The sequence below is a fragment of the Colias eurytheme genome, chromosome 17 (assembly GCF_061535395.1).
Source record: "Colias eurytheme isolate Ceu_HAF_F1 chromosome 17, ilColEury1 Martin Lab GWU primary, whole genome shotgun sequence".
In the NCBI taxonomy this organism is placed as follows: domain Eukaryota; kingdom Metazoa; phylum Arthropoda; class Insecta; order Lepidoptera; family Pieridae; genus Colias; species Colias eurytheme.
Window position 1 is genome coordinate 1,005,105 of NC_142996.1, and position 21,228 is coordinate 1,026,332.

The window sequence follows — 21,228 nt, forward strand, 5'->3', positions numbered from 1 at the left end:
TATTGAACATTGAAATCTTTATATTATTATAAAAAAATAAGATGGCATGTAGCAGGAATCAATATTATGTATAATATTATATTATAGGTACCTAGTAATCAAATATATTTGATAAATTGCACATATTTTTAGAGGAATCATTTGACTGAATATATAAGCTTTGGGCACATTGTGACTATTTGTTTTCTGTCATTATAATTTATTAAACACGTTGTTAACAAAAAAAAAAAAAAAAACGACAGTAAAAATTTCTCAATAAAACAATTATTTTAAAAAGTAGCTCAAATAAATTAATGACTGCCACTGAAGACGAGATTTGAAAATTTCATTAGTTTTCTTAATGGAATATACTTAGTATCTAATTGTAAATTATAGAGGTATATCTCATTTAATGTATCACTGTAACGTCTTTCATTTACAAAATTTACAAAAAAACATTAAATATACACGTTCTTTTCTATGCTACTTTGGTCAAGACATAGTTCGTCTATATCTCTCGTTAGGTCGTGTTTTGTTTCTACATCTTCAATCTTTACAATAAATACTATAACATTCTTTTGTGTGTTTTTCTTCTTTACATTAACCAGTATTACTTCAACTACATTATCTATATGAATGATATCCGTAACAACGTTTACATTATAATAAGGAAATCAACCAGAATTATTATTCGGACTATCATTTGAGGTACTTATGGAATCTTTAGTATCTATAACATTAGAATTAATTTCATATTGAGTATCATTACATTCATTATCATTCTTTTCTACTTTTCTATCTACATCACAACACGTTTTGTTATCTACATCTATTGAGTTTTCTGAATCGCTTTTCTCGATAATAATATCGACACTCGGTTTGTATTCATCTTTTCTCTTATCGGGAAGGTCCGGTGGCCTGACGGTCGATAGAGTACTGGATAGAAATGATGATTGTAGGTTGTAGCCTGGTAATAGTTTCGGTTGTAAAGGTAACATCAGATCTAGGGAGCCGGTGGTTGCAGGCCTTGGTTGTAGGGGTGGGGCTGTCATCAAAGGTGGTTGTAGCGAGGCCAGCGATATAGCCGCACACTGCGTGTTCACTATCGGGCTCTCGACTGTAAACAAGAAATTGTTTAAGACAATCTTTCAAGTCAACATTTTTAAAGACTTAATCATTATAAAGAGAGGATTATAGAGCACACCTTACTTTATTATCTATGCTTAAATAGAAGTGCTTTGAATTTCAAATTTAATTTACTTTAACTGAATAATAAAATATAACTGCTTCGATATAATTATAAATTAATTCAAGCTGTCTAAGTACATAGGAATGAAACAGGCATAAAGACTAAAATGGGTGGCTTTATCAAAGGAGTTGGTTTGTTAAATGAAAATGGAGCATGCATTTCATTGTGATTTCACAGATAAACTATTGCGTTTACCAATAGGAGCTCGGGCTTGTAGAGGTTGGAGTGTGTGAGGAGGTCGAAGTAAGTTTGATGGTCCTTGAAGAGCCAGGCTTATCATGTTCATGCCATTTACACCTGGAAATAAATGCGTAGTTTATAGCATGCAAAAGGAAAGATAGTAAAATAATTTAATAGAGGTGGTGAGGAATATGCTGTTTGAAGTCGATTTGTCAAGAAAATAATTGAGTTCAACCAAAAAAAGTGAAGTCCCATGTCCCTAGTTCCAACCAAAGTTGAACTCAATAATTTTTTTAATCAAAATTATTAGTAGGTAAAGTAGCATTATGTGATTGATATGCAAATAAATTAACGGACAATGATAACAAGATACTTTAAAATTTACAAGAGTTAAGAAAACAATGCTAATAGACTAATAAAATTAATTACCAAAAGATGGTAAACAATTTATGTGTATTATGATGATTTAAAACGTTTCTTATAGAAGTTTACTAGAATTAATTATGCAAATTAGTGTAATAAACTATAGTAGTTCAATCTATCATAATCTAACTAAATAATACGAACCTTACGAACCTATATAGTATTGGATATTGATTAGATTCTGTTTTAACTTTCATTAAATATTCTTTTGATCATTTCCTAGTATTGTCAATTTGTAACTAGAAAAACTCGATTGTATCTACTCGAAGAATTATATTATGCAGATTATATCTATTAATCGACGGTTAGTAGGTAGATATTTCTTAAAAACTGTATTCTTGAAGTGGGTTATGAATTATAAATAATTTTAAACAAAATTTACTTTTTAAAATTCAATCTGACTTTTCGTTACAACTCAAGCAAGTTTATTAGAAGTAAGAATTGGACAGACTGTATGAATAAAGATGGTACTAGAGTAGATCAAAAAGGCTTGCCATAAATAAATTTATTTAATGAATTATTTACATAATGATAAATTAAAAGGGTAAATAGGAAAAATAATCGCTTAGACGTAGTAGGGGTAAAAGCTAGTGCATCTATAATTCATCATTCTGTACCTTTGTATCTAATAACAAACCTATTATGTGCTGTAATATTCTAACTTCCATTAAGGCAAACAATTTCAAATTGCTAGATCGAGATACGATAATTACAAGACCCTACTTCGAATGTGAATCACAAAGGCGAATAAAGTAGGCAATTGGAATATTAATTTCAGCGCCATCTAGTGGTAACTGGCGGCAACTCTATCACGTACCAAACTTGTTTGCGCCCTGTAAATCCTTCAGTACTACAGGGTGTTTGACTGCGTTCACTCGCCGGTTGGAGGCGGTAGCTTCGCGTTTTCGTCTCGGCTGTTCGACTGGCAGCACACGGCGTCGCTTCTTTGGAAGTTTTGACCGTGCCTGTTAACAGATGGCGCTTTTATCAAAATGTACAGTTGAAGCTACGCCGTAGGCCGGTCGTAGCGAATGTTTCAATGCAATGAGTTTAGACTGTAACTTATATTATTATTAGGATGTTAATAGTGTTATGTATGTTATAGTTATAGAAGTGTAACAAAAACATGAATTGTAGAAAAAAACATTATGAATTACCAAAAAAATGTAATATTATCAAGCCTGTACCAACATACGGCGTTTAAGAATATAATATCATAATATAAACAGTCGTTGGAAATCCAAATCAATGACGTGTTTAACACTGATTTGGATATTAATGGTTATTTTACTGAGCTTCTAAATAGCTATAATTATACTACTCATCAGCTAAATAAAATAAAACTTATTCTAAGCGTAAACAGAGAAAGTACGTCTGGTAGAGCAATAACAAACTAAAAGTAAATATTATTTCCTATATCATTATATTTTCAAGAGTTTTTATAAAAAATGCTTTTGTTTAAACGGTATTTAACCCAATTCCACAACGTATTAGAGCGGTGGTTAATTAACTGGTACTTTTACTAAGCTTTCAAATGAATTGCCTGTTTAATTTTTAATGGAATTATTTAATTTCTTTATAAAACCTCCGTACAGCATTGAGAGGTATTTTTATATAGAAGGTGGAAGGTTAAATGACTACAATATATTTATTACGCACTAGCGGTCCGCCCCGGCTTCGCCCGTGGTTTACGTTTTCTCTACATAAGAACCATCCTCGTACTTCAAGGAATATAATAAAAAAAGAATTATCGAAATCGGTTCAGCAGTTCTCGAGTTATGCGCTTACCAACACATTTTGCGATTCATTTTTATATATAAGAAAGATTATATATTTGTGACAATAGCAATAGCTTTTAACTACATAAAGTACCTAATTTGTTCTCCGATAGCATTTGATCAATTTGAAATAGTAAGTATATTATTTCAGGTATGCCTAACATTTTTTTAAAGATATTATCTTAACATTTCAACTACGAAGGAATAGAAAAAGAATTATATTTTATTTACCTGTTAACCTAATCAGTTGAAAAGTTTTTTTGTAAAGAAAGCTTTTCGATTTAAATTAAGAGCGATAAAAAAAATATTTGTTTGCTTGTAACGACCTTATTAATATTCAACGAATTTTAAAAATTCCTTTACATCATTAAAATTACCCTACATTTAAAAAAAAGTACTTTTCTTTGGCGTATCGGATACGTCGGCAAGTGGCTAATAACGAGTCATTTCGAAATTTAAATAAATACAAACAACACAGGTATAAATATATACGTTTCTATGTGTTATTATAAACAGGGTGTGGTAGCTAGAGATTATAAACAAACTAACCAATCTACTTTACTATATTGAAATTGCGTTAGGCGTAATTAATTTATCCAATTTTATCGAAAACAAGGTTATTCTAGATTGAATTGGTTTTAGCGTTGTTTGAAAATGATTAATGTGGTCTGTGTCGAAGCCTAAAGAAAAATTATAATGAAAATCTCGTTCTAAATTTAGTTAAAATATCTGAACCTTGAAAGACAAACGGCGCCCTAGGTAATTCATTCTACATATTAATAAGATTCCCGGGAAACGTCTTTATATTAAAATTTATAATAAATATTATTTTCATTATTAATATTGTAAATATGGCTTTTAATTTTATTGTTAGTATTAAAAGTAATAATGGATTTAGGCGTTCCATTGCAACAGTTTTTGGAAATTGAGTTCTCCGAAAGATAGGTTTTAGGTAAATAAATATTGTTTTACTAATTTAACCCAACAAACTATAGAAATTAAAGGGCGTAAAATGTATCAATTACCATGTCTTTCATTACAAAATGCTAAGAATCCGTGGGCATAATATTTACTTTTATAAAAACAGTATAAATTTAGAAAAAGTAATATAAAAGCTGTGCCTTAGCAATCAACATCTTTTGCCACTTATTCAGATGAAAATTGGAATCATAATTTTCCTTCTAACATTTTATCCAATCTTTATGTAACCTAAGGTTATTTTAAGACATTAAAACCAGCACAATAAGACCTAAACGCAAGGCGAATGTGAAATTTTCACCAGATATTTCGTGTACAATCCAAGGCCACATTTCGAAGGCACTCAAATTTTCCCAGTTGATTTTATGCTGGTGCTAGAATTACGCAAAATAAACATTGAAAAGATGTAACGATAGCCGCGTATTCATACTTACGGGTTTATTGGTTTGTTGAGCAACAGTTGATTAAATTTGTTGCTAGAAACTTTGTTCAAATGTGGCTCTTTGGGTGAGAAAATTACAACATGCGTACCAACTTTACAACATGTTTAAAGCAACTCTGCAACGCCAACATGTTGATACAATTTTGTTGCTAAACAAATATATACCATGAACCCATGAAACTTGTTCGAAAACATGCTCTATATTCCAATACATTTATTTATATGTTATAAAAAATATACCTAGTAGAAGTGTTGTAAACTTATTTTGTCGTACAGTATTTAGTCGCAGATCAGGCCACAGCACTACCATTTCAAAGTTCAGTATTTACGAATATATTCGAGTGAGCATTCCGTTGCTCTCCACAAGTGCTTGAGTGTAACTGTTTCAAGTAATTGCGAAGCTTGAAATGTACAATTAAATTAGCTTTTATAAGGTGACAAAGCATTTATATGTGAAAATACATGTTTGAGAATTAATTAAATTAGACATAATATATATATATATATATAATGAATAAGAGTATTAATTCCCTTCAGAGATTTTTGTGCTTCGCTCGTAACGAAATTTATTATGAAAATAAAGCCCCAGCCATGTTTGATTATCATTACTATAGCAAGCCAAGTGTACTAATCACGCTTAGGAATAATTCTTTAAAGCCGTTTTCGGTTTTGGTTATCGTTTTTAAGTGAAATTTTATAAAAATCATAATAATGTCTAAACAAAATTAAAAACTATTTTCATTAAGAGCACGCAAAAATAAAAGTAACTCAACCTAGGAACATTTATATTAGGTAATCCATCTACAAGAAAATGGAAAACTTAAAGAAAAATAAAACATACATAGATAGACAAAAAAGGCATAAGAGACACACAATAGCATCCGCTGCTCGCTTTCTATACAACACTCAATACATTGCTGTCAAGTCAGCTTGCAGACGCCGCAATGTAGTCGTAAATTAACAGGTGGCAGCAATTTGCACCGCCCTGATTAAATTGGCCTAGAGTGATTTGTGACGTCACTTGACACGATTTATCGCTTCGATATTGAGTTTTACAGACAGACTTGTTTGCTATTTAGTGTTAAATGGAAAATTTAACCCTTTTACTCAATAGTACATCTAGAAGACTAGTGGTGCCGCGTGGTTTCACCCGCGGACGAGTCCGAACCAAAATCTAGTATTTCTATACGCTAATAATAATAATAATCTACATAGTGATGTTTTGACTTGACAGTGGTCAAGTATTATCAAAACACGTTTAGTGGTTTTCTCGTGAAAATATAATAAATTTTCGCATTTATGTACATATAAATAGTATTATGAGGTTCTTAACTTTTAATATAACAGTAAATTTCCTAACACTAACATGCATTTGTTTTCGCTTCTATTTTCGAAAAAAACAAGACTACGAACTAACTAAGAATGGTCCGGGAGCCAGCAGCAGATTTTATGACCAAGTTCCTCTCAAGCGGTAATTAGTAAAATGCATCAAAGTATAGTATTATGAAGCCTCGTGAACGTCAGCTGGAGCTCGGTTGGGGGGAAGAGCGGTTGTAGCCTCCCGTATCAGCTGACGGTTTTTCCACCAAGATACAGCCAGCTGACATATATATTTATCCACAGTTACATATAAGCTATCATCAGGTAAATTTTTGTTTGAGAGGAAATAACGGAAAATAAATTTTTCTTTAAATTTAACTTGCATGTTCGAGACACCAGCTGACGTATAATACACCATGTTGTAACCAGCTGACTATTTTTTTTCGTTGAGATATTGGGTTAGCTACAATTTGACAAATTTTTAGCTGAGAGGAAATGAATGAATGAATGTATTTTTTTTCCTATGTGCGTGGGAGGCTACAACCGCTCACCCCCCCAACCGAGCGCCAGCTGACGTTCACGAGGCTTTATAATACTATACTCTCATGCGTCTGACGAATTATCTCTTGAGAGGAAATAGTTAACCAAATTTGCACCTGGCTCCCTAACCAGAAAAACAAGGTCATTTCTATCCATCCGTATGGAAAATATTAAATATTTACGCGTGCAAATGTTTAACGTACAAGCCTGATTTATGGTGTGTTTATGACACTTCCTATTGGAACATATTACGCAGGAATAGGGGAAAGAAGTCAGACAGTAAAGTTTTCATATAATATAGTCTATAAATGAGTTACTGCTAGTCTATATGAAATACAATCTATAGAAGAAATTTGCTGGGTTACATTGCGTGATTGTGTTGGTTGGTACAACATTTGCTTGTATGATCTTTTCTCATAAAGAACCTCTAGTATAGAAAATTCTACACTCTCATGGGTTTGTTCGCCTGTAATTTCTTAATTTTTCGTTTTTGTTCGCAACTTCCTTCACGTGAGAGTTGTTAGAATTTTTTTGGTTGCAACATCTTTAATACGTAGGTATATCTACTTAGCTTCTCTTCGTCATAGAGTGATGTCTTCTTAGTATATTCTGGACTAGTTCCCGAGATTCACGCATTCAATCAAACAAACCATTCAGTTTGTAATATTAATTATTAATTTAGTAGTTCCCAAACTAGGTGATTTTTATTACCTAGTTTAGGCACCAGTCTCACATTTATATGTACTGAAAATTTGTAAACTTATTTTATGTAACTGATGTGAGAAAATAAACTCTTTTTTATTTTTATTATTATTTTTATTAGTAACTAGCGGTCCGCCCCGGCTTCGCCCGTGGTACATATTTACGTTTTCTCTACATAAAAACCATCCTCGTACTTCAAGGAATATAATAAAAAAAGAATTATCGAAATCGGTTCAGCCGTTCTCGAGTTATGCGCTTACCAACACATTTTGCGATTCATTTTTATATATAAAGATCACTATCAATTTATCTGGAAATTTCTTTGCAATGGTATACAATATGACTATAACAGTTTATATTTATCACGTTTGTCATGTCCTTCTTTAGCAGACTCATTGTCAGTTATGATAAATCAATTTTCCGGGACATTTCCACTTCATTCCATTCGCTGGTGCAATAAAACAGAACTTGACGTGAAGTCGCGAAAGCACTTTAAAACGAATATATTACGTTGGAGCTGGACAAGGCATGAGCGGTAGCGATTTTTTTGTTTTACGTGTGTAACATTGATATAAAATTTTATTTGGCTTTTTGGTTTCGTAAATAACTTAAAATAAAAGACACAAACCAAATTGTCATGTGTTTTTATTTTTTTGACAAGAAGTAAACAATTTTAAGCTATTGCATAGCTTCTATCGCGGGCCTTGAGTGCGGGGACCGAATCGAGAAATTCCGTAACGAAAAAACCTCACGCTCCCCACTCCGACGGGCTCGGAGGTGTGGCTTGAAAGCATGCTATGCAATAGCTTTACCGCGGCAGTCCCCGAGTGCCACACGTCTTTTTTGTAGAATTGTAAGCTTTTGCCAAAAATCTACAAAATCGTTAATCTGAGTATATAATCTGTGAAATTTTGTGACAAACTTTATCAACGTCAGAGTAGAAATTTAATCGAAAATTAGATCTTAATTTGTAAAAAAGCCTGCTATACTGCTAAATATGTGCGTAATTAATTAGATTTTAAAACAATGAGTATGATAATTGTATGTGTGTGTGGAAATCATAAAATCGTCAGTTAGTCAAAATTCTCTTTACGTTTTAAATTAATTTCTCACGGATAAAATTTCAATCTCTTAATACTAACTTGAAAAGAGAACATATTATATTGAAGAGAATATTTATTGTAGTTAACTATAATCGATATAGAAACCGCTTCCGCTTATAAATTGGGCGGCTGTAGTTATTCACACAACATTTAATTGAATTTAGTCCTGGCTCAGTTGAGTCGGTTCAATTCTAATATATTACACGAATAGTGAAACTAGAAGCTACACGATACGGTCGTATTGAAAGAAAATATCTTTAGCGGATTTAAACACTTTTAGTTCTAGGCGTTATTTTATATACAAAGATATTTTATAAGAAACAAATAATAAACGTTCATTGCACATGAAAGTATATAATTGATATTAATTAAAGTATGAAATAATTTTATATAATAATTTTATACAGTCAAATAAATGTAACCACAGACACACATTTTTGGAAACACATGAAACAAAATATACACATTTTCAGAAAAGTATTTCAAAATATCATGCCTAAAATAAAGCAGTTGAAAAATTAATATGATTTGATATGTAGCGACGTATCAAATCATATCAATTTTTCAACAATTTTATAGTTATTGTATATTTCATTAAAAAAATAGACAAATATTAATTTTATATTCATACATGTTCTGTACAAAATTATAGGAAAGCGTTTTACCGATGATATAAACTTTATTCGAACACTCGAAACTTTCCAAAGACAATTTGAAAACAATAAAGAAGCACTTTCGCTAAGTGTATTGCATTTCCTTAGAATATTGTTTATGGTCAATAACTCAGGGTTTTAACGCCACCTCAAGCTTATGAATTTTACGAGATCCATTTTACAAACTGTTATATATTATAACAGTTTTATTGTTATTTACGTAATGTTGAGAGAGAATACCGAATCCTAGTATGTATTATTCTATAATATATTAACATTGACATGATTTTAAAAGAGCAACTATGGAGTTTCTTGCCGGTTCTTCTCCATAGATACTGCTTTCTGAATCGGTGGTAAATGTTAAAAAATGTTATGACGATTCAATGAATGAATAAATAAATCAGAAGACGCGGGTTCGAATCCCGCCTCGTTCACGATTTAAAAAAAAGATAAGTTCAAAATCTATAAAATAAAATATGTTTTTAAAGTAAAGAAATCAAGTAATTAATTTAGTTAGAAACAGAGTGACCGCTGTCAAGTGCGGCGAACGATAGTTTGCCACAGATAAACTGTTGGCTTTATTTGTGTGTGGTTATCCCCTGGGAAGGATAAAGGATACTTGAGTTATGTTATTAGTATTCTGACTTTCCTATTTTCAATATATACTAATATTATAAAGGTGTTTGTTACGTTTTCACAGCTTAACTTATTTATTTATACGTTATTGCACATAAAGAAGACAGGGAAATACAGGAAAAACATAAAATAAGACAAGAACATGTACAAATGGCGGTCTTATCGCTATGAAACGATCTCTTCCAGACAACCGCACTTGGATGAAATCTGGATACCTATATCTGGAAATATATGTCAATTGAACAATCCATTAATTCTGTTAATTAAAACTACTTTTAATAAGAATAATCATATAACCGAAATTAACAATAACCATTATTATTATTTTCTTACAAATTAAACAGCAAAGTGATAAATCAAATATTAACGCGACCGCAAACACATCAAATATTTTATATCTGTGCCAATAAAAGTGTCGAATATTCTGATAATTGGTTATTTATTGCAACCCAGATGAATGAATTTATGTTTTGCCTTTATTGTATGTAGGTACATATAAAATAACTTCGTTAAACGTAATTAAACAATAAATTACTTTTTGATGAAAATATGTCCTTTTTTTTTTTTTTTTTTTTTTTTTTTTTATAGTGGGGAAATCTTCCAAAGATACCCACGGCCCTCGGGGAAGGAGCCGTGGGTTATGTCGGATTCTTACCGACTAAAACCCCACTGTGTTCCGTCGAGCCGCTTTAATGATGGGGCCGCGGGTATTTGTTGGAATTCTTCCGCGACCCCCTCGGCGGATGAAAATATGTCCTATGTAAAAATTCGGTATAAAACAGCAAAGGGTCTCCTTATTTTTAAATCAAAGTGTTTTAATTAATCATGTTCCAAGCATATTATATAGTAGGTACACTGTAGAATGTTGATAACATTCTCACTCACATCAGAAAATCGATCACCCACAGATGTTAATTCATCTGCCCCCTTCCCTACAAGGGGAGACATAAGACCTGACCAATAAGACCATAAATTAGGATTAAATTAATGAATATTTCCCCCACAAATTGTCACGTATCCTGTCACTGAGTGACCACTGACCAAGCTCAATTGTTAAGTGTTCGAATTCTATGAAAAAGGGCTTGTAACTATTTGCTCTCCAAAAACAAACTAAAATTCTCGTCACTCGTAGTTTATTTGAAAGTCATCCACCATATGAAACTTCTCTGTTTACCTTTTATAAAGTACGCAACTTTTGAAACGCGCAAACAAAATGTTTTCGGTACTAATTATTGGGGGGCAAATATCTCGCCTTGCGGCGGTGTTGTTAACAACTCCGGCTGAGTGGCCAGACGGCCGGAGCCTAGGGTGACTGAGTGAGGAACCTACGGACTATCCGAGCGTTGTCCAGCAGGACTGCCCGCTGTATCCCCACTGTCATGGGCTTCACCGGTAAATCCAACCTCCTTAAATATTGTTTTAAGGAGGCAGGAACCAGCCCATTGGTGGACACAACTATAGGGATTATCTCGGCAGAGGCACCACCCCACATCAATTATTATTATTGATGTACATAGGAAACGCGAAATTACATTCTTCTGTCCTCTATATACGATTAATCAATTTGTAATTCGGTTCTAGACAACAGAAGAATGCATATTATATCGCTGCATATTATAAAACATAGTGCTCCTCTGCGTCTGTCTATTCGCGATAAGCTGAAAAACTACTGAATAGATTTTCATTCTGTTAACTAAAATAGATAGAGCATGGTTCTCGAAGACAACGTAGGTGAATCCGCGGGCTATATGGGCTATAAAAATACCTAAGTAAAATACTTAATAAAAAAGAAATTTACAAAATGTAAACTTATAATATAGATCGGTGGCGGCGGAGGCTAGAGGCTAGGGCGATTGAGGCTAGGGCGCTAGGGCTAGGGCGATTGGGTTGACGTGGCAGGAGGTGAAGAGCGTAGCCCAAGACAGAACGCGATGGCGGCGCACTGTGGACGCCCTCTGCCCCACATAGGGGCCACAGGACACTAAGTCAAGTAAGTCAAACTTATAATAAGGAATATTACTGAAACTGTATTATATTCATATAATATGATATTAAAGTCTTAGACAGATTTCAAGGCTACATTTTGGACAAACACTAACGAAATTTACAACTTTCTCTGTTCCTAATTTAGACGCAAATTCGAAATAATATTCAGTCTTTGAGACTTTATTGATACTAATTGAGTTAAACTTTATTTCAAACTTTTCCTCTTGTAGCATGTTAATTAGTAATTACGAAGTTCAACTCAAACTTTAATATTTTTAGTCTTGCCGAATTTTACAAGTGTTTACAAAAGGGAATTAAATTTGGCCAAGTGAATTAAAGAGTTATTTTGGTTGTAGGTATTTTAATTATTAAATATTTTTCTAAATATTAAGATTAACCACTAAAAAATGATCCGATATATTCATAAATTTTTAAGTCAATTAACTTATTTAGCTGTACCCTGCCACGCTTCTATGACGCACAATATTATTGAATCATTGATAATATTTATATGGTATGATGATGTACCTAGTATGACGGTCACTTGAAGTTATTGAGGATTTCTAAGAAATCAATCTGTATATGATTAATTTTTATGTAAATAGATTTCTTCATACTTTCTCACATATTATTAAGAAACTCTATGTCACTGATATAATTATTATTAGAAGAGAAGGGATTCGAACCCACGTCTCATCTAAATTGATACGACATCTCCACTAATTCGCCCACTCGTAACCCTGGAATATTGAATTTCTTCTGTCTCTCATAATCATATCAAAAGTTTCTTATATGCTTATAATATTAGTAGAACTAAAGGTAAAACTAGAAGAGTCTAGCGTTTATTACGTCTTTAAAACTCATAAATTAGTGTGACTTACGGCAATAAGCGATCTCTATCAACAAACATCAATACGCAATATCGTGTGTTGTCAAAAGGAATATTTTTATCCCGTTTTCGCTATTAATTAGTTTTTTTAGTTAGTTATAAGTTTTCAATACTGCTCCGCTCCTATAGATCGTTGCGTAATTATTTATTACTCTAAAATATAGTCTACTTTGATAAATTGACTATCCAACACATATTTTTTTAATCAAACCAGTGGTTTCCGAGATAGCGCATTCAAACAAACAAACGCTTCAATATTCATTAAGATTACAAGCCCCAGTGATTCCAATGTTCCAGAATCTTCTAGAACATTCTACAGGCGTCAGGCAAAGCTCGCATTATGTCCATAAGCCATTATTCAGATTTCCTTTATATCCTATTAAATTCTCTTTGAAATTAAACTGTGCCTAGGTTTCAGAGCTCACTTTATTTGAGCGGTTTTCGAAAGGGAATCGCTTTATCAGATTAACATGCTGAATGAGGTTTAATATTTATTTGTATTCAACGTTTCATTTATAAAGAACTAGCTTACCGCCCGCGGCTTCGCCCGCTTTGCCTAAAACCAAATAAATTATATACTAAAACCTTTCTCTTGAATCACTCTATCTATTAAAAAAAACCGCATCAAAATCCGTTGGGTAGTTTTAAAGATTTAAGAATACAAATGGACATAGGGACAGAGAAAGCTACTTTGTTTTATACTATGTAGTGAAGTATGTTGCGACGCATTACCTGAATAAATCAATTGAAATTATTTAGGTACAATGTCCGATAATTTCCCGACTTTTGGGATCTTACTGGCTGGACAGTCATGTAGATTGGTTAAGCATCTTCACTACTCTAATGTAAAATATCATCTTTTTCCTACAGGCATGTATTTTAATTTTATTAGCATAGATATACCTACATACAGAATTTCTATGTCATAGTGTTAGTTAGCCATACTCTACGGAAACGACTTGACCGATTTTTTATCAAATTTACATGCATATTTAATAAGTATGTGAAGATATTGTTAACTATGTTTAAACCCTTAATCATAAATAACTTTCTGGGTCAGCTAGTTTACAGTTATATTGTAATATTCACGCTTGAATGCTCTCCTAATTCCATCACTCTTGCAGACCAATGACTAAATTTAAGATCTAAGCCGGGTTTAAGGGCTCATTTCTGTATCTATAATTGAAAACATTGGCCATAAGCCCTAAAAGGAGTTAAATATATAAATACAATATTATTTACACATTTTATTTTCTCTATTTTAGCTACTACTACTACTACTACCGGTCAAATGTGGCTACTTGACCACATTTTTTTACTTTTTCTTAGCTAACTTATTTATGTTAAACTTTTATTAACATTTTATGATTTGTTCATGTCATGAATGATTTCATCATTCACTTTTACTAGGTATTTCTTTAAAATATATTGAATCTGACATTATTTACAAATAAACGTAATACAGGTCAAGTTGACACTGATGTGGTATCTTGACCTTGCACATCAGTTTTCATAGGTAGATGCTTAACATTCTTGTTTTAGGCTAAGTTGCTATTATTTTTTAAGTCTTCGAGTTTTTAAATATTGCAGCCCGAAGCTTTACAATAAACTGTTAGGCTCTGGCAACCTGGTCAAGTTGCCACGGGATTTGTAATGATTTCATACAAAGCATTACATGTCGGATAGGGTTATCACAAACAAGACACAAATTTTAATGAACTATTTATTTATTAAACTAAATTTAATCCATATGTATATGTATATTACTTAATACTTATAGGTATTTATTAATAGGTAAGGAAACATTTATTTTTCATTAGAAATATGCTAAATCGTTGTCATCAAAGAGAGTATAAGTATTTGGATTGTCCGAAATTTGCAGCAAATTTATTGATTTTATTATGCAAAACTCGAAACATAAAAAAAAGGAAAAAATGCAGTCACGTTATTTTTTTGTGTCAACCCTAGGCGTCGGTCAAGTTGCCACGCAGCGGTCAATGGCAACTTGACCTAACCTGAGGCATCAATGCCCAAGCAAATATTTCGACAGATGAGCCTAAAATTGGATAGTTCCCACTGTAAAATCAATCTCTAGGGTTTATTACACAACATATCAAAACTGTACTCACCTGAGATGTGCAGTTTAAGCTCTACAAACATACTAATACTGACACCGGCAAAAGATCCTTAGTCACAGTCACACTTCGATACGTTATATTGCGAGAACCAACAGCGTTACCGCTTTAAAATTAAAATATGTTGCCAATTAATATTTTAAAAACCTACCAACATCGATACGTTAGGTCAATTTGCTTTCAATTCTACAAAATTTGATATTTTGTTGTTAAACGGAAGGTGTGGTCAAGTTGTCAAGTAAAGGTCAAGTAGCCACATTTGACGGTACTATTTCTTTTGCTCTTACAATTTTTATTCACCGAAGTTATTCAAATATGTTTTTGGTTACTGTTCTTTTTCCCAGTGCTTCTTTTTCCCAGTGCCATTTCAATAACTTCACAAAGACTGTTCGAACAAAATTGTAATTAAATACTTATCCTGCATTTAATATTGGAAATTAAACCAAGCTTCTGAGAGATCTTGCTTCTTCCACAAAGGACGTATAATCAATTCATCACAATTCAGTTTTAAAATCAGTAACAAACAATACTCATAAAAGATTTATTCCACCGTACATTAATTGTGCAGCTGTATAAGTTTTTGACCCATAAATTACGCAACTTAAGTTGTAGAAAGCGTTTTCTTATTTTCCAAGAGAAATAACGAAATGTTTACTGTTCTTTGTAGGTTTTTAACATTTAATTACAAATTATATTTATTCAGAGATATACTACAAACTTTTTGTATAACAGGCATAAAGCATATCTATATCGACTAATATTGTAGAGCTGAAGGGTTTGTTTGCTTGAACGCGCTAATCTCAGGAACCACTGGATCGATTTGAAAAATAATTATTTCACTGATAAATATTCAATTTATAGAGGAATATATAATTTATTTTTCAGACGATATTTCTAAAACAGCGGGTAAATCTTGGATGCGTCTGGCCAAAGACCGAAAAGAATGGAAAAAATATGAGGAGGCCTATACCCGACTATGGGTGAATCAAGGCTTGAAAGAAAAGAAGAATATAATTTATAGAATTATACAATTTATAAAAGGCTATATAGTATTATCATACTTAGACCAATATGAGCGGAAATACTAGATCATTTAATTAGCTTTATAAATCATCACAATAATCATACAGATAGTTTATTTTGGTGGATATGAGATCCACCAATTAATGAGATCACTACATATTTTTAATTCATATTACATCCCAAATTCAAACATATGTGCGCGAATTTCTTCTACATTATCACATTTCAGAACAAGTATTAAAACGTTCTAAAACAACACAAACATTGTTAAACACATAGCCGTAAGGCACAACCTAAGTAAACACGAATCATTTCATTATACGAGACAGCACTTTTAATTTTTCATGAAATTTCAGAACGAAAATTTGAAAACGATGTGCAAACAGAACTTGAGCTATGTGAGAGCTCTTAGCGCGAAGTACCGTTGTCATTTTCGCTTCTCAGCTTTTTTATGTTCTATATTTTTTTAAAGTCTGTTTTGTCTATTAAAATATATGGTAGGTATTTAGTTCCCTGTTAAGTTGTTCCTGTTATTAATAAAATGTTAATTTATTTAATTAACACTTTATTTACCTACCTCTCTACCAGGAAATAACGGAAAAAGGGTAAAAAAGCGTAACGTTTCGTTAAACTTTTTTTGTTAAGCTGAAATTATGATAGTTAAAATGGTATGTTGTAGGGCCTGGAAAATATACTCAAGCTATCTGTTATACTTTTAAAATTGAAAATAGAGGTCGCTACATATTATATTACTACGGAAAAACAAAAGGCGAAAGAGGAGTAGGATTCCTAGTTAAAAAACAAAGTTACTTAGAAACTATAAACTTCATTGGGATATCTGATAGAATAGCATTACTGCAAATTAAAATATTATCTACCTTATATACTATCATACAAGTGTACGCGCCTACGGAAAACTCAAGTGAAGAAGAGCTCCAAACTTTTTATACTGACTTAGAAAACGCAATATCTCAATGTAGCAAGAAAGTTATAATTATGGGCGATTTTAACGCAAAAATTGGACAAACAGAAGATAACGAGGAAATGGTTAGAGGTATATATGGCTATGGCACAAGGAATAGTAGAGGCCAACGTCTAATAGATTTTTGTTTTCAATATAAATTTAAAATACTAAATACAATCTATAAAAAACCGAACAGTTTAAAATGGACATGGATGGCACCCAATAATAAAGTAAAAAATGAAATCGACTTTATTATTACTAATATACACAAAAATGTGAGCGATTTGAGTGTATTAAGTCGAGTTATACACCCGAGTGACCACCGCATGGTAAGAATGACACTATGTACCAAATCAAGAAAAATATCGCGTTCACGCTATTCGCAATCTACAACAAAACATATTGAATATGATACATTAAAAAGCCCATTTAAACTATGTCTGCAAGAATATGATACGGTACAGCACCTCTACGACGATATCGAAAAAAACATGCTTCAATGTTTGAAAAAACCAAGCGTAAATTTTAAAACTACACGAAAATGTCATATAATTACTGAGGAGATCATTAAGTTAAAACAACAGAAACATATATTAAGAAATAAAACTAATAAAACTCGTGAAGAAAAATATAAACTAACATATCTATATAGAACAATTAATAAAAAAATAAAGGAGAATTTAAAAAATTATCGATTACAAATATTTGAAAATCATTTAAAACAAACAGGTGGCATAAAAAAAGCAAACAAGGTTTTAGAGAAAACAAAACAATTAATGACACATCTGACCACTCCTACAGGCTCTGTTACCACACACAGAAAACAATTACTAGATATTGCCACAACGTTTTACAAAAACCTATACAACGATATTAATCAAGAGCAAAGTAACGTGTTTAAAAATTTTAAGACCATCAGCACACATAATAATGAACAGTTTGAAGATGTCCCACCCTTCTTGGAATGTGAAGTAGAGCATTCTATTAAAAATCTCAAGACAGGAAAAGTCCCGGCCCCGATGGTATAACAAACGAGATGATCATTGCGAGCAAATCTCATATAGTAAAACCTCTGACACATTTATTTAACCTCGTATTAAAAGAAATAAAGCTCCCAAAACAATGGCTATGCTCGGATATAATACTATTGTACAAAAAAGGAGATCCAAAATTTATAAGTAATTACAGACCGATTAGCTTAATTCCATGCATATATAAAGTATTTACCTCAACTCTACTAAGAAGACTGACATATATCTTAGATGACAAGCAACCAATTGAACAAGCGGGCTTTATGAAAGGAATGTCTACAATTGACCATATACATACTGTAAAACAGTTAATAGAAAAATATAACGAATACAATAAACCCTTATACATATGCTTTATTGACTATGCAAAGGCATTTGACTCTATTTTACATAGTGCTATATGGCAAGCATTAAAATCTCAAGGTGTCAATGAGACATATATATCAATAATAAAAACTATATATGAAAACAGCTATGCGAGAGTAAAACTAGACATTCAGGGACCAACATTTAAGATTAACCGAGGTGTCAAACAAGGAGATCCACTTTCAGCGAAAATCTTTATATCAGTACTGGAATATATCTTCAGCCAACTAAACTGGGAGTCATATGGTCTCAAAATCAATGGAAGATATTTATCACATCTCAGATTTGCAGATGATATAGTTTTGTTGTCAGAAAATGTTAAGGAATTACAAATAATGATAGAGTCACTCAATAAATATAGCAAAATAGCTGGCTTGAATATAAATGAGGAAAAAACAAAAATTATAACTAACAGCTCCCAACTACTTGTCACACTGAATGAATCTCCCATTGAGTATGTTGAAGACTATATCTATCTTGGACATCTCATCTCATTTAAATTATGCAACGAAAAAGAAATTGAAAGAAGAGTCAAACAAACATGGAACAAATATTGGGCTATGAAAGAAATTGTCAAAGGTCAGTTACCAATCCCATTAAAAGCCAAAGCGATGGATATATGTCTAACACCATGTCTCACATATGCATGCCAAACATGGACTCTATCAAAAAAACATGTGAATAGAATTAGCATCTGTCAAAGAGGTATGGAACGAAGCTTTATGAATATCAAACTGAGAGATAGAATAAGACATACTGTTATAAGAAAAAGAACGAATGCTCGAGATGTAGCAAGGTATGTCTGTAAAATGAAGTGGAAGTGGGCAGGTCACCTGTGCAGATTGAGAGATGACAGATGGTCACACACAGTTATTAATTGGACACCTTATTATAAAAAGCGGAAAAGAGGGAGACCAATTGCAAGATGGAGTGATGATTTGAAAAATCACGCAGGTGCCCTATGGACAAGAGTAGCCAAAAACAGAGATGAGTGGAAAAAATTGGAGGAGGCTTTTACCGCAAAAAGCGGTCCTTTATAATATATTTAATTGCATACTGTTTAATTATTTACTAACACTTCATTTAATATTTAAAAATAGAATTGTAATAGAAATAAGAATAATGTAAATACTAACAATACTAACAAAAAATAAATAATGTAATTAGATGTAAGAAAAGGAATAAATAAAGGCTTTTATTATTATTTATTATTATTATATTATTATCTGTTATACATCCATACTAATACATATTATAAATGCGAAAGTAACTCTGTCTGTCTGTCTGTTCGTAACGTTTTTGTCAAAGCATACTATATCCTACACACATTAAACTCCTTTTTGATGACCTAGCACTAACACAGTTTCCAATCAAGACTGATTGTATTGCTGCATCGATTAATAATCGGTAATCATCCGCTGTACTGCAATCTATTGCAATGTTAATGCCAGAAATTAACATTTCATTCATGAGGTTTGTATACATTTACACAATATAATATACCTACAGTAATTTTCAATTAATTCACGATGTATCAATTCATCTATCTATGATTAAATAGATGGTACTTGTTCTTGAAAATTGTCTGGAATTCTGAATTCTTTTTTTATCGTCACGAGTGTTAAACAATTTTCTAACTTTTAATTCCTCTTTCTATATCTTGACATAAAGCTAACAAACATTTATGTAGTATTTTCATCTGTTTGATTTTACGCGAGTACCTATTGAACATTTACAAATTAAAGACAACATTTTAAACACCATTTATTAGGGTTGGGAAACGTTGGTTTAAAAATATAATGCATAATTCACGTTTAAAAACCGTAAAACCTTAATTGCTAAAGATTTATGTATTTCGTAGAAAACCGTAAACACGTACAATGTACATTCTGGATTACGCGTGTCACTCCGATTACCATTTTGCTCACAATCCAGGAGCATTTTTTACATATTTCTCCCGCGGAAACCCGACAGCAATAAATAAAGTCAGACCACTTAACCCTTCGCAGCCGGGGCGCTAATGACCCGGCCACTTAGAACGCCTCCGGGAAAAACCGGGCTATTGTGCGGAAAGCGAACGGGTTAAATCGTATGTAGGTACCTGCTTGTTTCGGTAAGGCTTTGTTGACTGGTGACAATTGGGTAATTCGTATTTTTGAGTATTTGTGTAGATTATTATTTATTAGACCTATAGAATAATGAAAAAAAAACATTAAACATAAAGTTGATTGATCGTATTGATGATATTATGTATTTAATTTGTAAAAAAGTTTATCCACATATAAACATATTCGACTATTATAATATTATTGAGTAAGTATATTTTTTAGACTATAGTGTTATCGTTATAGAAATAATTCATGCTTTTCAATAGGTTGCTTTAAGCTTTAGGTGGCTTTATAAAGTAAATAAAGCGAAAAACTAGAATTAATACTCGATAGAGGCATAAAATATACGTACTATATTAATTTTTTATCGAAATTAAAACAGTTAATCACATACCTATGGAATTGGGAAACTGTAAGGGTATTGTGTATAATGTGTGCGTTTTAAATCTAATATATAAAATTCCCGTGTCACAATGTTAGTTACCATACTCCTCCAAAACGGCGGGACTGATTGTCATGAAATTTCCTGTGCATATTGGGTAGGCCTGAGAATCGGCCAACATCTATTTTTCATACCCCTAAGTGATAAGAGTAAGGAAGAACAACGTTTGCCGGGACTGCTAGTAAATAAATAAATTCTCCACGATCGGATAGTCGACCAATAGAAACAACTAGGTATCTATATAACCGTAACCGCAATACCCTGGAGTGTCAAACAAAATCAAGACAGAAGTTCAAACACA

General features: G+C 32.1%; 1 protein-coding gene across 1 annotated transcript in view; it reads right to left on the reverse strand.

The window, feature by feature from the left end:
• Positions 1 to 653: 653 nt before the first annotated feature.
• LOC149900973 (potassium voltage-gated channel protein Shaw-like) overlaps positions 654 to 21,228 on the reverse strand; it is a 147,988-nt gene continuing 127,413 nt past the window's right edge. Inside the window, exons 8-10 of the mRNA XM_090111983.1 lie at positions 2,649 to 2,796; positions 1,424 to 1,525; positions 654 to 1,096 (exon numbers count right to left, since the gene is read on the reverse strand). Coding sequence (XP_089968109.1) covers positions 654 to 1,096; positions 1,424 to 1,525; positions 2,649 to 2,796 — 693 coding nt within the window. The remainder of the gene's footprint in view (positions 1,097 to 1,423; positions 1,526 to 2,648; positions 2,797 to 21,228) is intronic.